The sequence below is a fragment of the Rhizopus microsporus genome (assembly GCF_002708625.1).
Source record: "Rhizopus microsporus ATCC 52813 unplaced genomic scaffold scaffold_20, whole genome shotgun sequence".
NCBI classification, from domain to species: Eukaryota; Fungi; Mucoromycota; class Mucoromycetes; order Mucorales; family Rhizopodaceae; genus Rhizopus; species Rhizopus microsporus.
Genome location: NW_019671935.1, coordinates 17,663 through 32,841, shown reverse-complemented (window position 1 = coordinate 32,841; position 15,179 = coordinate 17,663). Strand labels below are relative to the sequence as shown.

The following is a 15,179-nucleotide window of genomic DNA, read 5'->3' as shown; positions in this document are numbered from 1 at the left end:
TCAACATGGTGCTCCTAGATTGAATACCTTTTCCATAATGGCAGTACATTCCTTAATACCTCGATAGGTATAAAGCGAATAGTACTTTTTTTTTTTTATTCATTATTTTTCTAGTTGGAGAACAATAAAAATGAAATTTAAATAAAAGCTCTTTTTCTGTTTTCCTTTTTTCCTTATTTTTTCTTTTCTTGAAATAAATGAAGGCCAAATTAAAGACTAATAAAGTAATCGACATTGCACTTAAAGAAGAAAAGTTTTATTTTCCAGGAGAAACTATTCAAGGTTATTTGGATATAAAGTATACAAATATGTTTTGTTAAAGTAGTTTATAGGCACTGTCATTGTACAGCCAAAGAGTTCCATAAGAGTGAATCCAATCATTCTCAAGTTTACAGGTGTCATTAGCATATCAGATAAAGAATCTATTCCTTTATTTCAGTCATGTAAAACAATTCCAGTCAATGAAGGAAAAGGAAAATTGGAACAAAAACCATATCAATTTTCATTTGACTTTCTTGTGCCTGATAATCTACCGAGTGTCATGGATGTAAAGTATACGAAGCATTATGCATATTCTTAACTAATCAATATATTCAGTTTGGAAAGAAAAAACTAGCACGTATAGAATACAAATTGATAGCAATACTGGATCGACCTATGTTGCCTGAGGGTTTATGTCCGAGAATTGAATATCCCATCAATATACTAGAATATGTTGATGTTACCAAAGATAATTTCAATAGACCCATTGAAAAACAAAAGGAAGTGACTACAACAAACTATGGTAAATGTCAAGTAAGATTATCAGTACCAAGGTCAGGATATACCAGAGGAGAGACAGTACCTGTCAGTATTATCGTTGGAACTGGTTCGAGTTATGTTCGAAAGGATGGGCTTATCGTCGAACTGATTCGTAAAGTGAAAATACAGACATCAAAGTAAGTGTGAATATAGAAAAGAAAGAAGAAAGAACTAACATCTTTAAAGATATAGAATAGATGAGGAGCATGTATTAAAATCAAACAAGTTTGATATAAACATCATTGGACCTTATAACTTTTCTCAGTCAATTGCCAGTCAGATAGTCATTCGAAATACTCCACCAACCATACGATATAAAGAAAAGATGGTTCGGATCCATTACAAGATAAGAGCTCAACTCATCTTGGACGATAAGAAGACTCCTTCTAGTTCATTCTTTATTGAAATACCTATATCTGTAGGCACTTGGCCACCTGCAGATGTACCTATTGATGATGACGATGATGAAGACATTATACATTATATGGGAGAAATGATGATGAGCGATGATGAAGAGGAAGATGACATTTGGATAGAAGACAATGATATCCAGGATGCACGTAGAGCAAGTTCAAATGGGTCTACAACCTCATCAAGACTATCAGACTACAACATACCAGCAAATAATTACATCAACAGATCCTCTTCTACTCCTGACCTCATTGTTAATCCTTTACAGCAGCAAATGAATCATAGATCGTCTTACTATGAGCATCGTACATCCAAAACATTTGCCTTTACGCCCGCTACATCTCCTACTCAGCATAAAAGAATAGGATCGGAGGATTTTAATAAAAGAAATGTACCAAACCATACGCTTACTTATTTATCATCTGCTCCCACCACGCCCACAACATCAACAACACATGACAATATTAACTATGCCAATACTACTACTATTACTAATACTGCTAATGCTGCTAATACTAGTACACCTACATCTGCAATGATTTATCCTAATACCCATAATAGTAATACCTCATCCGTCATTGGTAACTCTTTCTCTTCTTCTTCGTCTTCAGACGATGACGATGAAGATGATGATTTATTTGCAATCATTGAAAAAAAGAAAAAGAAGGAAGAACGAGAATTAAGAAGAAAACAAAGAATGATCTATGGCGTAAACTAGCCCTATTCTTCCTCTTCTTCGTCTCGTGGAAGTACAATGCCAAATTGATTCAACATATTGCCTGCTGGTCCTGGTAAACCTTGCTGACTCTTGAAACTCTCTAGTATATTTTTAACTAAATTTAGCTCTATATCAACTGGTGCATCTTCATCTTCTTTTTCGTCTTCTTCTAAAGGCATTTTTTCAAATGAGTTTTTCAATTTATCATATCCATAAATTTCTTGGTCCATCTCTTCCATTACATTATGCATATCTTTCTCATTATTATCGTTTACATCTATTTATATAATAAGTCTCTATATCCCCTTTTAATCGCCCGTTAATTACCTTTTCCTTGCAAAATATGCATGAACTTCTCATAATCAAACTTGAGTTCGCTCTCTTCAATATCACCATCATCATTGTCGTCGTCGTCGCTACCATATATGTCTTTTGATATTTCTACGCCCTCAAGACCACTTTTACCACTTTCAACAAAATACTGCAAGTTGGACATGATGGCTTCCAAATCCATACTGCTTTCATCCTCAATGCTTCTTCCCAAGTCTTTTAGCATATCATTATCCTTTGCCATTCGCTTAAATAGTAGCTCTTCAAGCTGTTGTGGGTCAATATTCATCCAATCATCGCTATCCTCTTGATCTGTATTTGCTTCCACAAGCTTGTTCAACTCTTCCTCTGTATACTGAGATAACGCCTGATCAATTCTTGCTCGTACATTTTCTATGCTAGGTTTCACAATATCTTCATCGTCTGCGTCTGGGTGATCGACCGATATGACCTTTGAACGTTCTTCCTTTTTGTATATTAGGTATTGCTCCTTTGCTTTTGCTTCTAATGCATTATACAGCCGTGATCCTTTCTTTTCCCCTCTAAAATAACCCAACTTGCTCAGATGATCTAAATAAGAAGTGAATTTCTTGTCTGACTCTACGTCGTCTATGCTCCTTGCTTCATTGCTGTCTCTTGACTGTCTATAGAGCATCTCTAGCCCACACGCCACTTTCATGCCCAGTTCAGCATATTTGAACTTTCTTGTCTCTCTAGCAGCCGGCAAACGGAACGGTTTTGGAGCATAGAACTTTTGACTAACTGTCTGAGCATACGTTGTTCTTGTAAATCGAACAGTAGTTAATATGTTACCTTCAGAGGGCGGAAAGGTGCACATGGAAGCACATGCCTTCATTGACAGAGGATCTCTCAAATAAAACGCTTCCACTGCTAGTGTGATCAACTGTGGCTCCTTTAAAAGGACAAATGCTGCCTTGTTTGGTAAGAGACAGTTGGCCTTGTGAATCTCTGCTACTGCTGCTGCTGGATACCCAGAGATACGGTCGCGTATAGCTGACTGAATGGCAAGATCGGCTATACTGGCTTGTGGGTTGCTACGAATAATATCAATGGCCTTTTCTCTTGTAAGTGATGCTGGTAACTGCAAGAGATCTGAGGGCGAATTGGGCAAGGGTATAATATGCAGTTGGCCTCGATGTAAATAAACTCGGTTTTGGCTATTGGAAGGGTCAAGCCAAGAAGGTAGTTCGAGAGCTGCTTCAATCAATAAAACATCACCATCATTATCGCTTATTGAGATAATGGCTTCAGGTATAGCTACGCTGATCTGATAGAGTAGATGAACAATGAACCACTCGTCATTAATACAATCACCAAAGCGACTGATGCCATAAAGAAAGGGATATAGTGGATCTTGTGATTTGTCTTGAACAATTGACAGGTGAAAGCGATCTTTTTGCCAAAGATAATCTTTAATCGTGGGTTCAATCATTGAGTTAATCATGTTGATCGTATCTTGTAAATAAAGAATCATGTCTTTTTCCTTATTTGGCATATAGATTGCATACTGTATATGGTCCTCTTCTTTAAGTGAGCTTCTATTAAACACATCTTGCAAAGTCTCCATTGTTGTCATGATCTATTTTACAGAAATAGAAAAAAAAAAGTAATTCGGCTTCCGCAACCACTTTGTAAATAATGCGAAAAGACCAAGCCCATCTGCTTTACTGTGGATATCAATAGTAATCGCTCTATCATTTTCCATGGTTATTTCACTCTTGATTTAATTGCTTTGCAACAAGCCTTTCACGCAAACAATGAAATGAGTTACACAAAATTTTGTGCCTTAAATCCCTTTCATAGTAACATCTTTTTTTCCCCTCTTTTTTCCTCCTTACACTCTTTTTTTTTTCTTTTTTTTTGAAAATGTCCATGTTTCTTTCGAAGTTTCTTTCAGGAAGAAACGTTGCAAAGACAAAATTAGAGCTGTTAACAGAAGCTTGGACAAACATACAAAAATACTACGAAACAGCTGATGGTATAGTGTTTTTAATACGAGGTTTTTTCCCTTTATATTTTTTAATTTTTGGTGAAAACGAGGGAGAGAAGAAAGAAGAAAAAAGAGAGAGAGAAAGAGAGAGAGAAAATAAAAAGAAAAGCGGCACTAATAAGATTGAAATAGATCCTCTTAAAGATGCGGTCGACCTTACTCCGATTCCTTGCAGTTTGCAAAACATCATCAAACTTATTCAAGCAGAAGAGGTTGAACATCAGCGTCCCAGTGGTAGCTTAGAGACAGGTCCATGTCTGGAATATTTACTTCAAAAGCGCGTTCTGGAGGAATTAGTAGAGTTTGCCAAAGTAGATGTAAATATACAAATCGGTGTATTGACGGGATATGTAAATAACTTTGTATATAGACGCCCTATGGCATGCGTATCCACTGTCTACGATTTTTCTGCAGTCTAGTGACCAATGTACAAGCTCAGCTGCTACCAGAAAGAGCTGTACATGTGCCATTACAAAAATTGATAACCTCATGTCACAGATTGATTGCTCATCACTACGAACAACTGACAACAGATGCTGAAGCATGCTCTGAAGAAAGGATTGCAGCCATATCCGAGCTATCACTCGAACTTGTCAAATTGATGCATGGTGTCTTTTCTCATTTTAAAGGAGCTAATGCCGCCTTGATGGATCTATTCTTTGAGAGAGGCTGGTGTCGAGGGCTAGGCGAAAGTGTCTGGAGAAGCTCTAAAGACGGGAAAACATTGCATAAGCGCCGAGAAAGTGTTGAAGATAAGATAGCATGGAACATGTTTTTGACGGTAAAAAAAATAAGTTGGTGACTGAAAAAGTGCGAGAGCTCAGTGTTGATTTTGCTAAGTTAGCCGCGCTTCGACATGTTTACGTATCTGATTGATTATATGAATATTCCTGGAGAAACAGGCGAAATCGCACGAGAAGCTATACTATTTGCGCTTCGTCTGCTTGATGACGATCCAGAATACGTCTGTTATATAGTTGAATATTCTGGCTTATGTGAAGTGATGGTAAAATATTTCAGAATACAATTTCTAAAAAGCTAAAACAACTATTAGGCCGAAAGACTTTCACTCTATTTTGCTAGTTTGCCCAAAAACGCAGGCGCATTCACTATTTCAGAAAACAACCGTGTCATCCCAGCACGGCCACCCAGACGAAGCATTCGATTCTCAGTTCCCGCAATGATTACTAACAATAGCTTGATGATTACAGTCAACGCACAAAATAGCTTCAAGAAGAAACGCAGAAAGCGAAGTCCATTTGATTATAATTTTGTAAAAATGCTAGAGTCGACGATAGACAAGAATCGCATTGTGGATGATTTTTACAGTTTTTGGGAGTATCTAAATGATGTGGCAAGAGTAGCAGAAAAGAGATTGATGACAGCTCTGATGGCACAGTTAACAACTATGTTCTGGCACCCCGTTGTCTGTACTGGATTAAGCTCCCCATCTGCAGAGATAGCAACGGCAGCAACCGCATACACAACAGAAATGATCCGCTGCCTGACGGATCAGCGACTGTTACATGTTTTCTTGGTTGTGCTCATAAGTGAGGAAGGTGGCGTTGGTAAAGACATTGAGCCAGAGCTAAAGACGAATATACCCATCCATGATCTCATTGACGACGATCGCGATGACGCCTCTCAGGCAACGGATGATGAATTTAGAGCGACTGATGACACCGCTCCGTCCTCTCCTGAGGCAAAGCGAACATCAATCAGCGGTAACGAAGAGATGACATTGAGACTACTCCTGATCAACCGTCTGGATACTGAGAAACAAGAACTTGTGCTGGCAACCTTACGATTATTTGATACTATACTTGAAACATACAACCAGTTCGCCATCTATAATTTGGTGCTTCGAAACTACCTTGATATATCTCCAGAAGGAGAATACATTGATGACACAAAAGACACAACAGATACTTCATCGCTTGGATCTAAAGTAGTAGATGATCGTGGCAGTGTTACAACAGTAGAGGATCAGCCAAGAGCAGAAGAAAGCACAAGTGGAGAAAAAGAGACCTCGCAGAAGGAAAGTAAGAATGAAAAAGTTCGATGGCTAGTAGAAAGGTAATTGATGATAACAAAGGAGAAATGTCTTGACCGTCCCTTTTTAGAGTGCTTTCGCTTTTACCGTTAGAGGATGAATTGGAAAGAATGAAGTCACCGCTACTATCAAGCGTGATTGCATCTGATTCGCTTCCGTCTGCAAACGAAGACGGCAAGAATCCATATCTTGTCGTTCCTGGAAATAGCTATGATGACTATTTTCATGAGGCACAAGAGCGATTCCATTACGCTTTGCTTGCCAAAAACTTTTGGCAATCACCTTATCCACCTGTCAAGAGTAAAAAAGATATTGAGCGTGAAGCAGAAGATCGAAAGGGTCGACCGAATCGACCCAAGAGCATGATGGCTGTTAACAGCAGCAATGACACTACAGCAGATCAGATGAGCATATCGAGTACAGTGACGAATACAACGACAACAGTGAAGAAGTCAGAAACCTATGAGGGCTTGTTTCTTAGTAGAATCTTTGATCAGTTTTGCAAAATGCTGGAATTACCAGTAGAACAAAATTTACTGGTGACAAGTATCTTACAAAAGCTGGCAGGCGTTGTAGATAAACGTATGGACGGAGTGATTTGTGACTGGAGATCCATTCGTGTCGGTAATGATGGTGCGTTGTATGGTGGTGTCTGGACATTACCCAGCTCTAAAGTAAACAGACGCACCTTGTATGCTCTTCTGGAACAGGTAATGCTTTTGATATGTTTACGTGTTATATTAACATTTTGTTCCAGATCACATTTGAAGCACTGAAACGAGCACAACTCGTTCCCAACTTTGAAACTCGTATTTCATTAGCAAAGAAGCGCGGTATGGTATCCGGAACTACTGATACCCAAAGCGTCTCTTCCCACATTGAGCGCTCATCCGGTTCACTTCGAAGAGAAAACAGCCCTAAACTGAATGGTGGTAGTACCCATGCATCGCTTTCTAGGAAAGGAACTCAGAGCTCAAAGCATCCAGGAAACCTTACAAAACTCGTCTTCAACAAGGGTTCAACGTCAACACTACTGCCTTCTTCCCCCCGAAGCCCTTCATCACCATCCGGCACGAAGTCAACAGGTCTTCTGCCATTAAGAATAACCAAAGACATGGGTCTTGGTGGTGGAATGGGATCACCTAGCTCTCCCTCGTCTTCGTTCTTCCAAAACAGCCAGAGGTCGAATGCGACTCCAGTGACAATGACTAACCCATTTGCGAAACTTGCCAACTTTGTTAATTCATATATTGTGCTGCAGGAATTTTGTAAAGAACTTGCGGCTGTTATCTTGGTTAGACATACAACTAACTATAACGAAATTGGCTTTGTGAGATACCAAGAGCAGCGTGAAATGAGCATGATAGATCCTGGAAACACAGAGTTGCCATCTTATGCACATACTACTCAAGAGTGGCTGATGGACGAAATCTTGGATGACGAAGAAGATATGCACTACAAGCAAAGAAACTTTGATAAATGGAAGAACAGAATATCGGTTGTGTCTACCATAGCGGATTGGCGTAGTGTGAGAAGTTTGGATACCATCGATGAAGCGATTACTGCGAGAGTGCCTTTGAAAACAACTGGTTCTACAGAAAGGAATTAAACTACATTTTTATATACATATTTATTGTCTCATAATAATAAAAAAATGCAATACTTTATTTTGTAAAAGAGTAGATCAAGATGCCAGCAGCCACCCCAACATTTAAACTATCTACAGATCCACTAAACCTATTTTCTAAAAAGTGTGGGATTGCCACAAAGCGATGGCATACGTTTTTCACATTCGTGCGAAGACCACTACCTTCATTTCCTAAGACAAGGATGGTCGGCTTGTTATTGATTGAGGGTGCACTGCTGACTGACCGTGTGTTGTTAGTTTCTACTGCTGCTCCAACAATATCCCAACCGTTTTGACTCGATTCCTTAAAATGAAAAAAGTCTAGTGTTTGATATCGAACTTGATTATTAAAGTTACCTTTAGAAAGCTCACAAGATTTCTAGTCGAAAAGACATCCATGACCTCCATTGCTCCAGAACTTACTTTGGAAACAGCCGGGCTAAGTGGCGCACTGTTTTTGCTGCATACCAATACACCATCAACACCAAAGAAGTGGGCTGTTCTTAATATAGAACCAAGATTCTATGTATACATATATAAAGGAATTGAGCTATGCTATTGCACATGCAATACTTACATGAGGATCTTGTATTTCGTCAAGTGCTAGCCAAAAGGGAGATCGATGCGTGTTGGATGGCAAAAGGTGTATGGGTACCCCTTGCCCTTGCTTACTTTTTTTGGATACTCTATATGCCTTATTATCTTCTATTCTTGGCAATGGTTCAATTTCTATTGTCTCTCTTGGTGAAGCTTGAAGAACGATACCCTAAGAGTGGATGAATAAACTGAAGGAAACGAGAAAAGGGAGGAAACAAACTTGGTGCGGTTTATCTTGAGTAAAGTTGTTTAATTTTCCCTTGTCTGTGTATTGAATGCGTATGTTCAAGTCCTTTACGGTTGCCAGGATGCTCTCAATCATTGATTCGTCTTTCTTTTTGGTAGTTTTCCTTTCGTTTGATCTCTGAACATGGATTGTGTCAAGGATGGCTCTCTTTTTTGAATGTAAAGCAGCAGAAACACTTGAAATGCCATAGACATACTCAAGCTCTACTCTTGATGTTGGCTTGATGTTCTTGGTAGCTAATCTTGAACAAGTGGATGTAGAAAAATGCGTGATGGATGATCTAAATCTCATTATTTTACACAATTGTATTAAAAGCACAATTTTATTTTCATTATTATTAATATTATTATTATCTTCGAATAGTTCCGCGTCCATGGATTTGATATAGATGCTCCAATTCCCCTTCCAATTGCTTAATCTGAGCGTGTTGTTCTTCAAGATCCTTGTTTAGGCGATCTCGTTCAGCAACAAGCTACGTATATACATGTGTAAATATGATTTATATTTAAATCTTTCGTGTATGTACCTGTGCTTCCCATTGGCGGAATCTATTTTCCTCTTCTTTAACTTGCTTTGTAAAGTTCAATCGAAGTTGTTCTTCATCTTCCTTAAACTTGGGGTTTTCGTATTTCTTTTGTTTTGGCTCACCAAACTTACGAGTGGCCATCTGGGTTTGACGGTAGTTTTCGTAATGATGTTCTTCTGTTGTTGATATCAAATCATGCATGTGTGATCGGATAAGCAGCTTTCTTAGCTTTTTGAAATCACAGTGTTCCTCATTCTCGACTTCAGCAACTCCCCAAGAGTATTCTCTGCCTTTGACAACACGCCCATCGGTTGTCTTGACGTCTTGAGTAGAACCAATGATAGCAAATGGCATGGATGCCATAATACTTTTGTTGGTTGCTGTTATTTCTTCATCTTCACTATCAATGGGACAATTGTATATCTGTATATTATTAGCAGCAATAGCGCTCAAGATCTACATGTAATATTAAGTTCGTGCGTCTTTGGAGGCATCTTTTGCTTACTTACATTTGCTTTAAACTTGGCTAAATCATTAGGAGTAAGGGTATCTGCCTTCGCAATCACGGGAATCAAATTCACCCTTGAACCAAGGTGCTTCATGACTTCTATATCCAATGGCTTGAGACTATCAACATAATTAGCCTCTTGTTAATCACCTTTTTATTATTATTATTATTATTACCTGTGACCATTTGGACGAATAAAGTAAAGACATGCATGTACTCTGAGATCAATGACACCCTTACGAACTGGTTGTTGTTCCTGAGCCATATAACTCTCATGCTGATCATCAAGGAACTCATAGATAGGCATCCAACTATTATGATTGTTAACATAATCACCAAAACCTGGAGTATCAATAATGGTCAAATTGACTTTAAAGTTCTTTTCTTCAAGCTCTATATAAATATAAGCCAAGTGAGCGTCCTTATCCTTTTTCGATATAGTTCCTTCCTTAACCTGCTTTAGTAATTTCAATTTCTACTGTCTTTTCGGTTTGCTTTGCATGTCTCTTATTCATATTCTTTGGGTTTTTAATTCCAGTAGTAAATAAAGTATTCACAAAGGTCGTCTTTCCAACACCAGATTCACCTAATGAATATCATCAATCTTTTTTGTAATATCTTTTTTTATCATCACTCGTACCACAAACCATCAAGGTAAAGTTAGCCCCACGCTTAGATACAATCTTGTGGCGTTGATTAGGAAGGTGAGCAACACCGACTCCGCCATTCATAGTAGCTATAGCCATCTTATAGTAAAACAAGAAGGAAGAGAGGAGAAAGAAGAGAGAAAGTGATCATACAATTTACACGTTTTTTATAAATGAATAATTACATCTCAGATAAAGTGGTGTAACTGCAATTCTTTTTGACAATGTGTCTCAAGTGTGTGTATGTACCAAAGTAATAGCAGATGGAGCTACAGGTAAGCGAGCTTTTTTTCGAACTTACACAGACACATTGCTCTCTACTATCATTCTGCAGGTTCCATTTTCAAAGAATTTGTTCAACAACTTGTAATGAATTCGGGTAAGCATACGAGTGATGCTTATTATCTTGTTATGGGCAATGCAAGAATTCAACACGATGCAGAGTTGCGTCAGTGGATTGAAAAAGAAACAAACCGCAAACTTGCTCTTCTTTTTTGACCTCTGTTGATGAATGTTTTCCCAAAACCAAAAGCTTTGTGAAGAAGCATCCTTTTGATGACCAGGAGGATCTATGTGAGAGGATAAAGGCCGCCAGTCATGAAGTTCTGAAGCAAGACTGTGAAGGATGGATAAAACACTGTGCCCCATTGTTTAATAAAATTATTGATATAAAGACAGATCTTTAAATAATCTTTGGTTATTTCGACAAGTGACGAAATGGTTATTTTGTACTTTCTTTATTCCTAAAGAAATAACCTGTATATAAACATGGCTAGAAATGGTAATATAATGCCTATCAATGCACCAATCCATCCAGAGCCATCTTGGTTGGATGTAGTTAATAAAGACTGTCGAGTTTTTGATGAACTGCTAGTTGCCAAGCTACTCGGCTCATTCTCTACTTTATAGTTTATTGCTATATTGGGTATACCTTCTCTTTCAGCCTTTGACTCTTTTTTGGTGTCACTCAAAGCATTGTTCATATGTGTCTGGCAGTCTGGGCAGATCCACTCTCTTGATCTAAGGCATATACAGGTCATTCTTTTTCTTTTCTTTTAAAGGTATTGCATATTTACCGTCTTGCTAACTGTCTACGTTCTGCTTGTGTATAATCTAAGCCTCCAATAGCCCCTTTGGCTTCAGTTGGAAAGAATGCAATGACAGCAAGTAAAATGGTTCGAACTATGCACGATTTATAAATTAATCAATTCATATCATCAACTAACTTACTTCCCCATGCTGGCTGCCAGAATTCAGGATGAAAACCCGTTATGCTCAAACAGATCTTTTTATAAAGCTCAAATCTTCCATTTGGCTAATAATAGCAATAAATCATCAGAATACAATAGGCGACTATATCTACTCACAGTCAAAAACATGATTTCAGGTGGTTTAAATGGATATTCAGAAGGTAGCAGGATGCGGCCATGATATCTAGATATCAGTTAACCAATCTCTTTCTCTATGCCTCATGTTTAATATTCAATACCTTCCACCCTCAAAATCTGTGCCATCAGGACCTCTAATGGTAAAATGCCACTCGAATAAATTATCCTTTAATATAAAGTATGCTATGTGTGAGTGCTTGAGATGGAAATTACATTAGCTCTTACTTCTAATGGATGAGCACTATATTCATATGCATTTTCTGTAGCAATTTCTTTTGCTTCTTGCATAATTCTTTTGACACCTTTTGTATAAATGAGTAACGGCAACTGTGGTCATATATGTATGTACTCTAATCTATACCCAAGTTCTTTGCACTATATCCCCCATTCATTTTGACACAGCAGAAGAGCAAGATGCTAAACTTTTGGTTGCCAACAGGTTATTTTAAATTCGGCCAATCAAATTTCTCTTTCTTGCATGAGAGAAAGGTAAATTAGATCAAACTTCATAAGGCTATTACAACGTGTTCAGAGACTGCCCTTGTGGATCATAATTTACTGACAAGGGAATATCATACAAATCTTATGTCAATAGTGAATACAGAAAAGGAGCTTTTGCCCATAGCTGGACTATCAGTGAAAAAAAACAAAAAACAAAAAACAAAAAAAAAACAACCTTTTGTTTTCAATAATGATTGTTGATGCATTGAGTGCCTCAAAGGGATTGTATAGTGATCTTTTACTGTTTTATTAAAAATAAATTTCAGAAAGAGATTTTTTTTTTGTAGGGGCAAAAGCCAAGTACTATTTATTTATAAGTCACGTACCAAAGGCAGCGGTGAACTAGGAAAATCGAAGTACAAGAAAATAAGATCAATATACTATACTAACTATGGAGAAGTGAGGTTGTCAGTCCTTGGAGGGGCTAACGACTGCACCACCCGAATAGTTTCTTGAAGCATCAGGGTAGGTACGAAGGGCGTAGAATCAAAAATAAAACGCCAGTGTGCTTTCCATATCATCAACAAACTGCATCCAAAGATGCTAGAGGAATCAAGAGATTGCACTGAATTCTGTTGAGGGAAATTAAGATGTAAGATTGCCTGCAGTAGTACATGGCGTGACCACGGGGACAAAGGGAAGAAGTGGGCCCAAATGAGCTTCCAAGCGAGGTACTTTTTTCTACAGTCAATTAAGAAATGACAACTGGTTTCTGAAGGCGAACTTCGATTACACAGACGGCAGAAAGGAGAGAAAGAGGGAATGATCTTGTGTAGATTGGAAGCGGCAGGTAGCTTACCATGAATCAAACGAAACCAAACGTTTCGAGCCGGCAAAGGGACATCCATGCGCCAAAAAGATTTCCAAAACCTGACTGAATTACCTAGTGTGACTGAAGACTCTTTAGCCTGTGAAAGGGATGCTTTACGAATAAGCTTTCGCATGTGAGAAGGCTGGATTAGCTGGGTCTGATGATTGACTAATGGGGTAACCAACGGCAGAATTGTATCATCGATGGTGGTTTGACCCAAAGTACCATCATGTAAGCCAATGTGAGAAGGCAACATTAGACGAGAGAGGAAAAGTGATACGCGCGCAGAGTTCGAGCCTAACAATTGATACAATCGAACAACACGGTTACGTCCGCGTTTAACAACGCGTTTCTCTTCTGCTGCTAGTCTGCGTCGTATAAATTGCAGTTGAGGATCGAAAATGAAAGCATCCTGCACCTGAACATTTGAGTAGGAGGAGCGCTTGAGCAATAAAGGACCCTCAGAAGGCCAGTAAATAACCTCAGAGAGAGGTAATACCATAGAGACAGACGCTGAGATTGGAGTTGGTCGTGACATATCCGTCCCCAAGGAAAGCTTAAGCTTCTGTAAACCAGGGAGAATGTCAAAAGCGCGGAACCATAGCGAACAAAGGCTGGGACGAGAAGGATTCAATAGACCCTGCCGTAAGGAAGGGAAGAAGAAAGGCAAACGACCGTCTGGTAGAGTAAAAGAAGCTGTGCTTAATATATGTGCAGACATCCATGTAGCCACAATAGCTGAAGGAGCTTCAGACAACAGAAATGGCGTGAGTCACCGATATGCGAGAAGGCTTTGTTGAATTGCAGGATCGAGAAGACCAAGGTCACCGCGTTGTGTAGGTTGCAGCAACACATTGCAGCTAATATAAGGAAATTGATGATGTTGAACAAATTGGCGGCCGATGGAGGTAATTTTATCCAAAGTTTCCTTAGGAATCCAAGTAACGCGTAACACGTGCCATATTTTGGAGAGGAGAAGTGTATTCAACACGGTCGCGCGTCCATGTACAGACAAGTTGCGACATTTGTGCATATCGCAGCTACGCTTAAGCCTAGCATAGACTTCAAGAGTAGATTCAGGTACTCTAAATTTTGATGACGGTGAAGTCGAAGCCTGAATCGATGTGCGGTGAAGCGACATTTTTTCTCAATCTTCAAACAGCTGCCTTTCACTCAATTCGTACTCATTCCTAGCGCGCTCAAAACCACCAACATTGCCAAACCATTCTCTGTCTCTTCATAATAGTCAGAAGTCACTATTCCCTAAAGGAGTGTTCAAAACATCACGTGATCAAAGATATGATCAAGGCGAATGTTAATCTCTGTCATCAGTGGGGCCTATGCCTCTAACTCAGTGGTCAAAAACCTTTGATTTGGAGCTAAAATCCTGTGTTCGAATCCCACGAAACCCCCCACCCAGTAGCTTGCTCTTGAGGGTTTTCATGCCGCTTTCTATGATTCTCGGCTGTTGGTCGTTGGAAGTAAACAAATTATGAATAATTGCGGCACCTGCCCAGGTTGAAATAAGCATGAACCCTAACACCACCAAGTCTTAGCCTACCAATTATAATGATTAGTTTATCTCCCTCTACCCACCCTCCATTAGATAGTATGCTTTCCCCCTCCACCATCAGTACCTTCCCACCCTCATCACATTATACGTTCCACCTTGGTGAGCTTGTCCGAGCAATTTCAGTATAAAAATACTAGCCGCTTCCGACTCGCTACGCTCGTTTTTGCACGTCGTCGTGCTGCCGCAGGCTTATGGGCTTCGCCCTTTGTGATGAGTAAGGGCAAATGCTGAATGAGATATAGAAAGGTTAATGCATTTAAAGAGAAAGTAATGGTCGCATAATTTTATTGAATGAGATTCACATAGTTACAAAAAAAAAAAAAAAGAAAATGGCATAAGTATAGTTGAACATAAGTATAATTGAGCATAAGTGAGTTGGGAATAACGCATATATTAATTGAGCAAAAGCTCTGAATAAACAATATTGTTG

General features: G+C 38.8%; 8 protein-coding genes across 8 annotated transcripts; 2 read left to right on the top strand and 6 right to left on the bottom strand.

Annotated features, from left to right (window-relative positions):
- Positions 1-178: 178 nt before the first annotated feature.
- RHIMIDRAFT_315727 (uncharacterized protein) lies at positions 179-1,930 on the top strand (the record flags this gene model as incomplete). The annotated part of the gene is made up of 4 exons (XM_023615018.1): positions 179-282; positions 333-547; positions 598-938; positions 988-1,930. Exons 1-4 carry the CDS (start codon positions 198-200, stop codon positions 1,928-1,930), a joined length of 1,584 nt encoding a protein of 527 aa, XP_023462577.1. The 5' UTR covers positions 179-197.
- On the bottom strand, positions 1,804-4,076 carry RHIMIDRAFT_219064 (SGT1-domain-containing protein). Its single transcript, XM_023607368.1, has 2 exons — positions 2,258-4,076; positions 1,804-2,207 (listed from the first exon to the last, which is right to left on the bottom strand). The coding sequence occupies exons 1-2, from the start codon at positions 3,855-3,857 to the stop codon at positions 1,933-1,935; spliced, it is 1,875 nt and encodes a 624-aa protein (XP_023462576.1). The 5' UTR covers positions 3,858-4,076; the 3' UTR covers positions 1,804-1,932.
- Positions 4,077-4,147: 71 nt separating this feature from the next.
- On the top strand, positions 4,148-7,933 carry RHIMIDRAFT_247311 (uncharacterized protein; the record flags this gene model as incomplete). Its single annotated transcript, XM_023610401.1, has 6 exons — positions 4,148-4,621; positions 4,642-5,052; positions 5,116-5,277; positions 5,326-6,347; positions 6,395-7,034; positions 7,082-7,933. The coding sequence occupies 6 exons, from the start codon at positions 4,148-4,150 to the stop codon at positions 7,931-7,933; spliced, it is 3,561 nt and encodes a 1,186-aa protein (XP_023462575.1).
- Positions 7,934-7,988: 55 nt separating this feature from the next.
- RHIMIDRAFT_241087 (RNA methyltransferase) lies at positions 7,989-9,086 on the bottom strand (the record flags this gene model as incomplete). The annotated part of the gene is made up of 4 exons (XM_023609506.1): positions 7,989-8,255; positions 8,309-8,473; positions 8,529-8,717; positions 8,769-9,086. 4 exons carry the CDS (start codon positions 9,084-9,086, stop codon positions 7,989-7,991), a joined length of 939 nt encoding a protein of 312 aa, XP_023462574.1.
- A 15-nt stretch (positions 9,087-9,101) lies between these two features.
- RHIMIDRAFT_67114 (putative septin) lies at positions 9,102-10,674 on the bottom strand. The gene is made up of 6 exons (XM_023615545.1): positions 10,470-10,674; positions 10,284-10,415; positions 10,006-10,222; positions 9,831-9,948; positions 9,322-9,777; positions 9,102-9,267 (listed from the first exon to the last, which is right to left on the bottom strand). Exons 1-6 carry the CDS (start codon positions 10,573-10,575, stop codon positions 9,145-9,147), a joined length of 1,152 nt encoding a protein of 383 aa, XP_023462573.1. The 5' UTR covers positions 10,576-10,674; the 3' UTR covers positions 9,102-9,144.
- An 829-nt stretch (positions 10,675-11,503) lies between these two features.
- On the bottom strand, positions 11,504-12,416 carry RHIMIDRAFT_67129 (UBC-like protein). Its single transcript, XM_023615546.1, has 6 exons — positions 12,226-12,416; positions 12,090-12,166; positions 11,966-12,030; positions 11,844-11,910; positions 11,707-11,791; positions 11,504-11,658 (listed from the first exon to the last, which is right to left on the bottom strand). Exons 1-6 carry the CDS (start codon positions 12,254-12,256, stop codon positions 11,549-11,551), a joined length of 435 nt encoding a protein of 144 aa, XP_023462572.1. The 5' UTR covers positions 12,257-12,416; the 3' UTR covers positions 11,504-11,548.
- A 338-nt stretch (positions 12,417-12,754) lies between these two features.
- RHIMIDRAFT_294707 (uncharacterized protein) lies at positions 12,755-13,897 on the bottom strand (the record flags this gene model as incomplete). Its single annotated transcript, XM_023614116.1, has 1 exon — positions 12,755-13,897. One exon carries the CDS (start codon positions 13,895-13,897, stop codon positions 12,755-12,757), a length of 1,143 nt encoding a protein of 380 aa, XP_023462571.1.
- A 51-nt stretch (positions 13,898-13,948) lies between these two features.
- On the bottom strand, positions 13,949-14,317 carry RHIMIDRAFT_294706 (uncharacterized protein; the record flags this gene model as incomplete). Its single annotated transcript, XM_023614115.1, has 1 exon — positions 13,949-14,317. One exon carries the CDS (start codon positions 14,315-14,317, stop codon positions 13,949-13,951), a length of 369 nt encoding a protein of 122 aa, XP_023462570.1.
- Between the last annotated feature and the right edge of the window lie 862 nt (positions 14,318-15,179).